The sequence below is a fragment of the Prionailurus bengalensis genome, chromosome A2 (assembly GCF_016509475.1).
Source record: "Prionailurus bengalensis isolate Pbe53 chromosome A2, Fcat_Pben_1.1_paternal_pri, whole genome shotgun sequence".
NCBI lineage: Eukaryota > Metazoa > Chordata > Mammalia > Carnivora > Felidae > Prionailurus > Prionailurus bengalensis.
In genome coordinates, this window is record NC_057348.1 from 149,533,521 (window position 1) to 149,544,429 (window position 10,909).

The 10,909-nt window shown below is 44.6% G+C and overlaps 1 protein-coding gene across 2 annotated transcripts in view; it reads right to left on the bottom strand.

Annotated features, from left to right (window-relative positions):
- Positions 1–9,229, bottom strand: part of SLC35B4 (solute carrier family 35 member B4) — a 36,704-nt gene extending 27,475 nt beyond the window's left edge. Inside the window, exons 1-2 of one of the 2 annotated variants that reach the window (XM_043589554.1) lie at positions 8,924–9,229; positions 2,238–2,351 (exon numbers count right to left, since the gene is read on the bottom strand). In XM_043589554.1, coding sequence (XP_043445489.1) covers positions 2,238–2,351; positions 8,924–9,000 — 191 coding nt within the window. In that variant the 5' untranslated portion in view covers positions 9,001–9,229. The remainder of the gene's footprint in view (positions 1–2,237; positions 2,352–8,923) is intronic. The other variant, XM_043589555.1, reaches the window with a different exon arrangement.
- Between the last annotated feature and the right edge of the window lie 1,680 nt (positions 9,230–10,909).

Consider the following 10,909-nt stretch of genomic DNA (forward strand, 5'->3'; position numbering starts at 1 on the left):
ATATAGGCGCTAACCACCAAGCAAATGATCTCCCTAAGACTGGAACATCTAAGGAACAAAGAAAATAACCGATTTAAGGAGCATGAAGCTGTGACCTGTGAATATCATAGAGGTTACGACCTATGGATTCCACAAAAAGGGAAAAACCAAAACTTCAAGAACTTTAGAGCGGTAACTGAGAGTGATGCTAATGCCTTAAATTTTTATCACATATCTCAGCTAAGCTGACAGTCTGATCAAAAGGCGGTAATTTGTTAAAAGAAAACGGCAGGCCCAAAATGGTGCCACTTAGGTTATGAACCCAAGTCAGTAAACGGAGACCTAATTCCTAACCCAACTGCAATTTCAACCCTCCACCCCTCCCCACCCCCCGCAATATAACCTTTTATCGGCCAAGATAGAATTTCCTGGCCAATACTAGGGAATTTTTCTGATAGACCCCTTCTCCCCTTAAGAGACAACCTTGCCTAAACGATTCATATCTTGCTAATAAATTCCTTTCTTCTTCTTTAATGTCCTCTGCCTTTAAAAGCCTTTCTCTTCTTCAGCTGAGTGGAGTTCCCCTCTACTTGCTAGATGTGATAAGGCCTGATTCATGAATCATTTAATAAAACCAATCAGATCTTCACATTTACTTAGTTGAATTTTTTTTTAGCACTGGGAACAGCTATTTTCACAGTTTCTAAATAATATACTATTGGTGACTTCACAAGGTTTCTTGCCAAATTTTCTTAGTCCTATCTTGAAAGGATGCCATTTGGAGATAAAGAGAGTTCATCAAGGTCTTTTAGGATAGTGAATTCCAACTATTCCACATTGCTGTCTACATAGCACAGCCTAGAAATTGCTCCTGGCAATGAAGGACATGCCCATGATGTCAAGATTTTGATGGTAGCTTCTTCTCAGATAGAAAATAAAACAGCCAGCACAATGGACACACACGGAAGTATGACTGTTAGGGCAAGACCCTGGGGGGCCTCAAAAGGCAGGTTAGGCAGCTAGGCTCCCCTCTGAGCCTACTGGTGACCCCTGAGTGCTTGGGGGAGGTGGGGGGCGGTGTCACAATACAATGGTAGGAAATCAAAATACAGGGATGCAGGGGTGGGAGACAAGAGGCCGGCCAGCTAGGGCACCATTTATAAAAGCTAATGATGAGGGTGAACGTGTTCCTGAACTGTGCTAGTGGCAGCCAGAATGGAAAGAGATAGTGGGAGGAAAGGGGAAAGGGTCAGAGGAATCAAAAATGCTGGGGCTCCTGCTGGGATAGAAATGTTGGTCTCAGGAGCAGAAAGTTTTATGTCGATATTAAAGCCAATGGAAAACAATGTGTTCAAGAATACTTAGCATTGCACTGGGAAACTCAGAAGTACAATATTAGTAACAAAATTCAGCCAGATTCTCTACAGCAGACTACTCAGGAATGCTGCAAAAGAATACCAACAAGGATGAGCCTTAACTAGTCCTCTGATACATTCACACCAGAAAACCCCTGCCAAAGGAATTTAGTAACAGGATTCTACTACAGACTGACAACTGGATGCATTACATTTTTATCCCAAGTCCGTCTCAGCGAGAATGCTGAATTTCCAACACGCTGTTCATTAGAAGAGCTGTCCTGTTTCCTATTTGACCCCATGAGTACAGTCATGCAAATGTGGACAAAGGGGTGGAGGTCTGGAATTAACAATTTTGCCTTAGCTTACCCTTCATTTTCTTTTAATTGAGGGGAAGTTCACGAAACACAAAATCAACCATTCTGAAGTGAATAATTCGGTAGCGTTCAGTATTCACAAGGCTGCGTAACCACCATTTCTGTTTATTCCCCAAACCCCGTCATTTTTAAAAAGGAACAATAATACCACTCTTAGTGTATCTGATAACTTTACCAACATGAGGATAGCATACATAACTATTAAAAATAAATCTGTGGTCACACTAAGCCTTTAACCAACCATATACTACACACACACACACACACACACAGTGTTGTCTCCATCGTAATTCATTTTCTGTATTTAATATGTTGTGAAACTACAGGAGTTTTATTCTAAAAATAGTCTCCCTGTAGTTTCACAACATATTAAATGCAGAAAATGAATTACCCTTATTATTCTTCTAATACCTTTGACACAGATCTTATGCACGGATGCCTCATTCTCCTTTATCTAGGTACCAGAAAAGTTCTGAACTTCTTTAAAAAAAAAACAAAGGCGAAAAGAGACTTCAATGTGCCATACCTGATTGGGATGGCTGGCCGCTTCCTTCCCAAATCAGCTTCAAAGAGGAAGCCTTCCACGGCAATAAATAAAAACTGTGCAAATGTCACAATGTTCCCACATCCTGGATGCTTCCTGTGTAGTAAATGACAAAAAGGTAAATAAGGTACAAAAAGCTGAGATAAAGGGCACCAACACTTGTTATACTGATAGTTCAGAATAACAGGGAGGCCTGATTTCCATTACCCACTGTGCTTTATCTCCGGTTTCACAGCCCGTGGATCACACACAACCATCAACCGAGCTCACAGAGAAGAGTGTCAAGGTTTCTTATTTCACTCTTCCTTGGTTGTAGCAGGCCACGAGTAAGAAGCACTCTGATGCATTCATTCTTAGGACCACGATACAACTTTCCTGGTAAGCTGGAGGAAGTGCTCGTATGTGGGATCCTCAGTGAAGCACAAGGACTTTAGGCAGGATCCCAGTCAGCTTGAGCAGCAAAGTCCAGCACAGAAATACGCCGAGGTCTCCAGGAACGTTCACGTAGCCTCCCGACCAGGAACCACGGAGACTACCATTAATGGAAGACATGCACCCGCTTTGGTGACAGGACCACCACCTTAGATAAGGTCCCCAAGGGACAACTGGTTCTTGGGGGGGAGAGATTCATACTCTTTTTCTAAGTATCAAGCACAGATATGCATACAGCACATGAACCGGTATCTAATGCATCTGTGGAGGGGTGATCAGGAAGAAAATGTCTACAGACAAAGGATCTCTGGCCAGAGTAAGGAGAGATAAGGAGCAAAATGAAGAAAAGACTGAAGAACACTCCTATCATCTACCGTTCCCCACAACTCTTAACACAGATCTATCAGGTACTCGACAGATGGTGAAACTGAATCGAACCTCTTCAGGGATCCATGCAAGGGTTGAGCAATGTTCCACAGTGACTGTTAGGAACATATTTATAAGACAGAAAAAAAAAAAAATCCTTCTGACCTCCCTCTTGAAACACTCTGCAAAAACTGGTCACTTAAAAGGCCTGTGGTTTTGAGTCTGTCTTCTATTAGGTTCTGCTCAGTCACTGGAAGAAGTACAAAGCGAACTGTTGTCTTTGTTTCTGTGAAGCTTCCAGATTTCTCATATGACCAGTATTTTTCAGGCTTCATATTCTGTGTTCTCATCTTGACCAAGGACATTTATTTACCAGAGGCTAGTGAGTAGAGGGATTCTTGTATTGCAAATGTACTATCACACTGAAAATAATGCTATTTAGGGGCGTCTGGGTGGCTCAGTCAGTTGAGCGGCCGACTTCAGCTCGGGTCATGATCTCACAGTCTGTGAGTTCGAGCCCCGCGTCGGGCTCTGTGCTGACAGCTCAGAGCCCGGGGCCTGTTTCAGATTCTGTGTCTCCCTCTCTCTCTGACCCTCCCCCGTTCATGCTCTGTCTCTCTCTGTCTCAAAAATAAGTAAATGTTAAAAAAAAAAAAAAAAAAATTAAAAAAAAATAATGCTATGTATTAAAAACAACCCCAATTCTCTCTTGGTGGTGTTAAGATTAAACTGCAGTGCCAAGGAGACAAGCTCTTAAATATGCCCATCAGGCGTAAAAGGGACAACTCAACATGAGCCTCTCCCGTGCAGAGCTCTGCTTACCATCTGGAACAGAACCCCTGTTCCTCTTCGGTCTCTACTGCCTGTGGAGCTGTCCCTGAAAATGACTGCTTTATGTTCAACCATCTCTTTTAGCATTTACGTTCAAGGGACAGGGATAAACGCGGCACAAAACCATAAATAATCACATAAGACACCTACCTCCCTTGAAGAGCTAATTAGAACCATTAGCCGACATAGGGGTGACGGGAGAAGGTACTTCAGCTCTAGATAGTTCCTGGCACGGTTCTGGTTCAACTCAGGCTAGGCTGCTCTTTATTTTTTTAAACGTTTATTTATTTTTGAGACAGAGAGAGACAGAGCATGAACGGGGGAGGGGCAGAGAGAGAGGGAGACACAGAATCGGAAACAGGCTCCAGGCTCTGAGCCATCAGCCCAGAGCCCGACGCGGGGCTCGAACTCACGGACCGCGAGATCGTGACCTGGCTGAAGTCGGATGCTTAACCGGCTGCGCCACCCAGGCGCCCCTAGGCTGCTCTTTAAAACCCCATGTGCCTGAGAAGCCTCACCGCTTCCCCCCGCCCCCCAGGTCCACTCAGACTGCTGTGGGGTAGGGCCCTGGAACCCGGACTTTTCAAAGCTTTCCACTTGATTGTGGTGGGCAGCCAGAGCTGAGAACCACTAGTGTAGGTCTAGGGAGAGGGCGGAAGATGTGGGGGGAGGTTTGTGTGTGTGTGTGTGTGTGTGTGTGTGTGTGTGTGTGTGTACCCACCCATGTAAGATGTGCGGGTAATTCTCATATGCTCTCACAGAGTTGAGAACCACTGTAGTCCACGGTGGTTAAAAGAACACAATGGCTGGGGCGCTGGGTGGCTCAGTTGGTTAAGCGTCGGACTTCGGCTCAGGTCATGATCTCACAGTTTGGGAGTTCAAGCCCCGCATCGGGCTCTGTGCTGACAGCTCAGAGCCTGCAGCCTGCTCTGGATTCTGTGCCTCCCTCTCTCTCTCTCTGCCCCTCCCCTGCTCAGGCTCTGTCTCTCTAAGATAAATTTAAAAAAAAAAAAAAAAAAGGAAAAAAAAAAAAGCACACAATGACATGTAGGATCCAGGTCTCTACCACTTACTGTGTGAGAGGAGAAGTTTATTCCCCTAAGTCTTGTTTCCTTATTTTTAAAATGGGAACAGTATTAGTTCCTATCTCACCTCACTAGTTTGTTGTAGACAAGCCAGTCCCTGAAAAGTACTTAATAGCGCGCCACAGAGGCAAAAAGGCCCTAGGATCTCGCACACTGAAGGCCTTCAATCAAAGTATAGTTAACTCTTCTAAAAAGGCTTTTATCTTGACCAATTTTTCTCACTTATAAAAATGCAAGTGATACAGTTTTCAGTTTGTAGCGAGGATCCAATGAGAGAATATATATCAAGCGCCAAACACAAGACTTCGCCCAAAAGGGGCTCCTCAAGCTTCCTCGCTTCCTCCTGTTTCCTTTTTACCAACAGATTAGGTCATTTCCATTAAAGAACAATTACGGAGGGGTGCCTGGGTGGCTCCGTTGGTTAAGCCCTCGACTTCAGCTCAGGTCACCATCTTGTGGTTCGTGGGTCTGAGCCCTGCCTCAGGCTCTCTGCCGTCAGCACAAAGCCCGCTGCTGATCCTGTCTCCCCCTCTGCCCTTCCCCCTTTCCCACTCTCTCTCAAAATAAATAAATAAACATTAAAAAAACAAAAGGACAATTATGAAGAACGTATTATGTGTCAAATATGGTGCTAGGGAGCTCCCAATGTGAAGACCTGATCCCTGAGCCCTTAAGGATGTGACAAGGTACTGAGGAAGCCAAACATGGAATCTGAAAACAGTAAGCACCTGATGCCACACAGAGAAGGTCAGAGGACCGCCCGTGTCCAATTCGTCTTCGCGCCCCTACTCTCTGGGCACAACATCTGGCCTTCACTCAAGGAGCTGAAGGGGAGGGTGCCTCCCTTTAAGCAAATAGGACCTAAAATAGTAGTACTGTATGAAAGATAAAAAGAAACCATTTATTTCAAAAAATGATTCATACGTGTATTCCTCACAGGACCTTTGAAAAGGCATAATGATTTTTAATTTTATGTTTATTTTACAGAGGTAGTTATTATTACGCCCATTTCATTGCTAAGGGCACTGAGGGCCACGTGGCACTGACTCAGGTAAGTCTCCCAGAGCCACATGGCACATAAATGATGCGTGCAGACTCCCTTAAATTATTGTTTACAATTCAGTGGTTTCTCGTATATTTAAAACTGTGCAGCCATTACCATTTTAGGGCATTTCCAAAAGAAATCCCATACCCTCCCCCTATCCCCTGACAACCCTATTCTACTTCTTCTCTATCTCCATAGGATTTTTAAAGCTCCCTAATGTACTCACATAATTAATTTTTTTAAAAAAATCAACAGTGTTTTCGGGAACACACCGCTGCCAGTGGAACTATTTGTTTTAACTTGAATAATTCATTTTTTTTTTTTTCATTTTAAAACTTCAGCATTAAAAACTTGGATCCTTTTCCCTAAATCACTTGTTCTCTTGGACTTTATTCCTTAGAAATTATAATCACCAACTGCAAACAGTTTCTCTTACTTTGAATTCCCTTTGGCAAGAATTCAAATTTTGACTTCAAAGATGAGCAACTCCGAAGGGAAAGAAATCTACGCCTTTCGTATTTCTTATTCTAGATTTAGGAAACTTCCTTACTTGAGTCAACGTTACGCACTTGATCGTAAAATCAAATGGAAAAAAGAAAATGTTTCAGATTGTTCTCCCGACGTAAGGCACGCAATACCTTGCCTGGCTAATTAGCTGATATGGGCGCATCCTGTTTCCAAGCTCTTTCAGGAGGGAGATGAAGGCATCCATTCATTACTTCACATCTGTTCTGTACACTGCATGGAGCTTTTTATTTTAGTATAGGTCCCAATTATAGATATAAAAATCAGAAAGAAAAACCTAAATTTATTTTCCAATTTGGGGAAGATGGATAAAGATGCGTGCTTCTTCCTACAGGTCACTCTAGCTTTCCATGTGTATTTAGTGTTCTAGTTGCCTCTTTATTAGGGCACATAATGGTTCCAAGGAAGCCATAGGAGAAGCAGAGTTCCTGCTCTATAAAAATTTATGAGCTTTCCATCGTGATGTCCCAAGATAAAGTCAAAAGTGATGAGGAGGCCAAATCTACAAAGAACCATAAAGGCCATCTGGTTCAACCAGCTCTCATTTTATTGATCTTTGGCATGGTAAGTTGCCCAAGCAAATCAGGAAAAAGCTGCTACTCAGCCTGATGTATGCCACCCACTACATTAACAAATGTACCCCTCACAGCTTGATGAAAACCCACTGCTGTACTGCAAAGAGCCAGATTTATAAAAAAGGTTAAAGGAGGAGGATTTGTTTATAAATTATTCAGACTGTTCTACATAGAAGCTCCTACAATTCACAGAAGCAGTAGATTTATCCACGGCTTTTCATGAGCAGCTCATAAAGCAAGGTTTACCTGTACTGAAAGTTTAGAAGGGGAAGGTCGGTGTGCTTCAGGCGCTTTGCACGTGCATCTCATTCAATCCTTCAAAACCCTGTGGGTCTGGCAGAGCGACCACCAGCCTTTTGAAGTTCAAAGAACAGACTCGGGAGATGAAGTAATTTAGCCAAGAGCTCACAGTTAGTCAAGAGGACCTTCAGTTGCTACGTACTCTGAAGTCACACAGCCTTTGGTAGGATTTAACTTAATGACATATTCAACACAACTATTACACTATTATTCTCTGACTTTCATTTCCATGGCTGGCCTGATTTTATCATCTTAACATTTTTAAGTCAATTTCCGAAGTGATCTTACTTTGAAGTTTGTAAGACTAACAACCGGCTACATTTTTTCTTTCCATTTTTAAACCTCTCTCCACCTACTCCCCAAAGAAGTGACAGATCTTTATCAACACTTTCTGCATAAAATTTCAAGCTCTTTAACAGCAAAAATTAACCCACACCGTAAGTAAACTGCTTCAGAATGACGTATCAATGGGATCATGAAAATAAAATACATTTCCAGTAGCCTCCACGTGAGAAACTGACCAAAATTCTGTGGGACGCTCAAGTTCAAAAATAACAGAGGGGCTGCAGAAGATACTAGACTAGAGTTTAGGTATCCTGGATTCTAGTTCTGGTTCTGCCACTTAAATTTACAGTAAAAGACCATCTACCTTCTTGGGACCTGTCTCACTTTCAGTAAAAGAGATTATAACTTCTGACCTATTTGGTACACAAGATTGTTCGGATGATCAGTAGAGATGTCCAGATTCAGAAATATGGCCACGGATATTATTTTATTTTACAGGCAGAAAAGGGAGACCCCAGAACCAAGACTTGAGATTTTTTTAATGCTGAGCCTTTTCTAGTCTACCTGTTATCTTTTCTGTAACAACAGTTTCCATCCACTGAACTTTACGCACTACTCAGTATCGAGTGCCACCTCAATAAAGCCAACCTGGTTTCCTTTTGGGAACGTGTCATAATCATTCTGAAAGTTACGCTTCCAAATGCATGCTTCTCAAGTTAAAGACTGTAACATCTTAGAGCTGGAATTCCTCTCTCCGGTCAAGGGGACGGGCTGTCTGAATAAAAATCCACTCTACTACATCGCTGGGAGGTGTGCTGGGTCGAGTGCTCCCAGCCATCTCTAAAGCCAATAAAACAAACGTTTTGGGGAGCCACATTAAAGAAACTTTCTTTGCAGGGCGTACAAAATCAGACTGCTTTAGAAGTCAAAAAGCTTTGCCCAAGTCAAACGCGTGGCATTAACGGAATCGAGAAGAGGTGGAAGAAACCTGGGTTCTGCCACGAGCTTCCTGCCGACCTTGGACCCGTCACGAGAAAAACTGCAGGCTTCGGTCCCCAGTGCGTGAGGACGGCACCCGGGGCGCTCCCCTCCGAGGGATGCTGTGAAGCTGGTGGACGGGACAGCGGGCAGCGCGCGGGACCACGGGGCAGCCGACTCCGCTGGCCGTGCTAGCCGGGCCCCCGCGCGCCGCCAGCGGGGGTGCGGCCCGCGAAGGTCACTTACCGGGCCAGGAGCTCTAGGAAGATCACGTTACTGCAGCAGCCTGCGAACACCAGGCCCACCGCGAACGCCGGGCGCATGACCGGTGCCGGGGAAGGAGAGCGAGCGCGCACAAGCAGGCGCCCGCTTATACCGCCACCCTAAGAAGCCCGGCTACTGCGTTCGCCGCCGCACAGAACATCCCCACCGCCCTGCAGCGCTGCTCTCCTCCGGGGCCACCACCGACGCTGCCGGCCGAGGAGCTGTAGTTCGCAGTCGGCTCCGGCCCCATTCATCCGAGGGGGTGTCCCGGTCCCGGCCAGACTACACATCCCAGGATGCCGCGCGCCCTTACGCCTGGCTGACGTTCCCGCCTCAAGGTTCTTCCGCCAGAGAAGAGAGCGGGAGGAGACGCCCGTCATGCCTAGCGCGGTAGGAGGACGCGGGGCTTGCTGGGAAGTGAAGTTCCAATGCTGTCAACGTGGTTTCTCGCCAGGCCTCCCAGGCTCAGGAAGGGATTCGACCATCGCTGTAACAACAAACTCAAAGCTGATGGCACTAGAACTACAGACCCGTGATTAATTGATTGTCAGAAGCGTTGCCACCTGAAACAATTCTCCTGAATTGAGTGAAAGTAGAAATCCCTGTGAATTTACTTGTCTACGAATAGAAACTTGGCTGAGCCCCTAATCATCTCCGCTATCCCAGGCAACTTTGAGCCTGAGTCTCATCCTAGCTAAAGATGGGAACGGTAATGCCTATCTTACCTGGTTGTTGTGAGGCGCCACAATCACATCACCTGTGGATCTTGTTTAAATGCAGACTATGATTCCCTAGAACTGTGGTGTTTCCTGAGATTCTGCGTTTCTAGTATGTTCCCAGGTCACGCTGATGCTACTGGTCTGTGGACCACGCTTGGAAGAACAGACACCCATAAAACAGATGACTCTGGAGACCCCTCTATCCCACCCCTCCCATTGGTTCAGGGACTTTCTGCCAGCCAACCTGTCTTTAGTCTCCTCCTTCCTCATAGCTTGTGATTGTTCTCAAACTTATTTTTGTTGTTCATTTTGCCATCAGATATCTTTAAAGAGTAATCTAAATGCATAGTTGCTGCTTTTGACTCCGATCAAAGCGAGATTATTGAAAGTAGTCTCATTCAGACCTCTCTAATAACCTCCTAATTGTCAAAGCCATACACCACGGGCTTAGTTTACTTGACGTTGCAGTGGCTTTTGACAATGAAAACTCCATCTTCTTGACATTCTCTTGTCCATCTGCTTATAAGACATGGGTCCCCTGTTTCTCTTGCTACTTCTCTGACTTATGTCTTTCAGTTTTGTTTGCAGGCTTTTCCTCCTCTGCCCCAAGTCTTCCGAAATTCCATGATGTGTCCCTCTTCTGGTAGCGCTAAACGCTTTCTATTGGTGATCGCATCTCTAATTTCAACCATCATTACATGTAACTGTGAGCCTGTGTGTGTATATGTGTACATGTTCAGCCCCAATTTCCTGTGTGCCTTAAATAAAACTGCTTATTTGACTTCTTCACCAATATATCCTTTTAAACCCTTCAGCTTAAGCATGTACACAGTTCATTATCTATGTCCCATAAAGCCCCTTATTTCTATTATGGACATTGTCCACACCTATTCTCTTTGGGCAAAAACGTGAAAGGTTTTCACAGTCTTCCTCTCCCTCCCACCACACGTTTATTTGATCTCTACGTCCTGTCAATTCTGCCTCACAAGTATCTCCAGGTTCCAGACTCTCCATCCAATGATCCTCCTGTAAAAACCTTTGAACACATCTTAGTACCTTCAGCCTCTGTCTTCTTCAACCCATCCTCCACGCTGTCCCCAGACTGTGTTTCAAAACAAAAACAAAAACAAAAAAACTCTCTATGTCACACTGCTATTCCAGACTGTTCTAGTTGTCTAGTACCGTGTAATAAACCACCCTGAAATGTAGTGATTCATGATACAGCGTAGAGCTGAAAAAATTCTTTCTT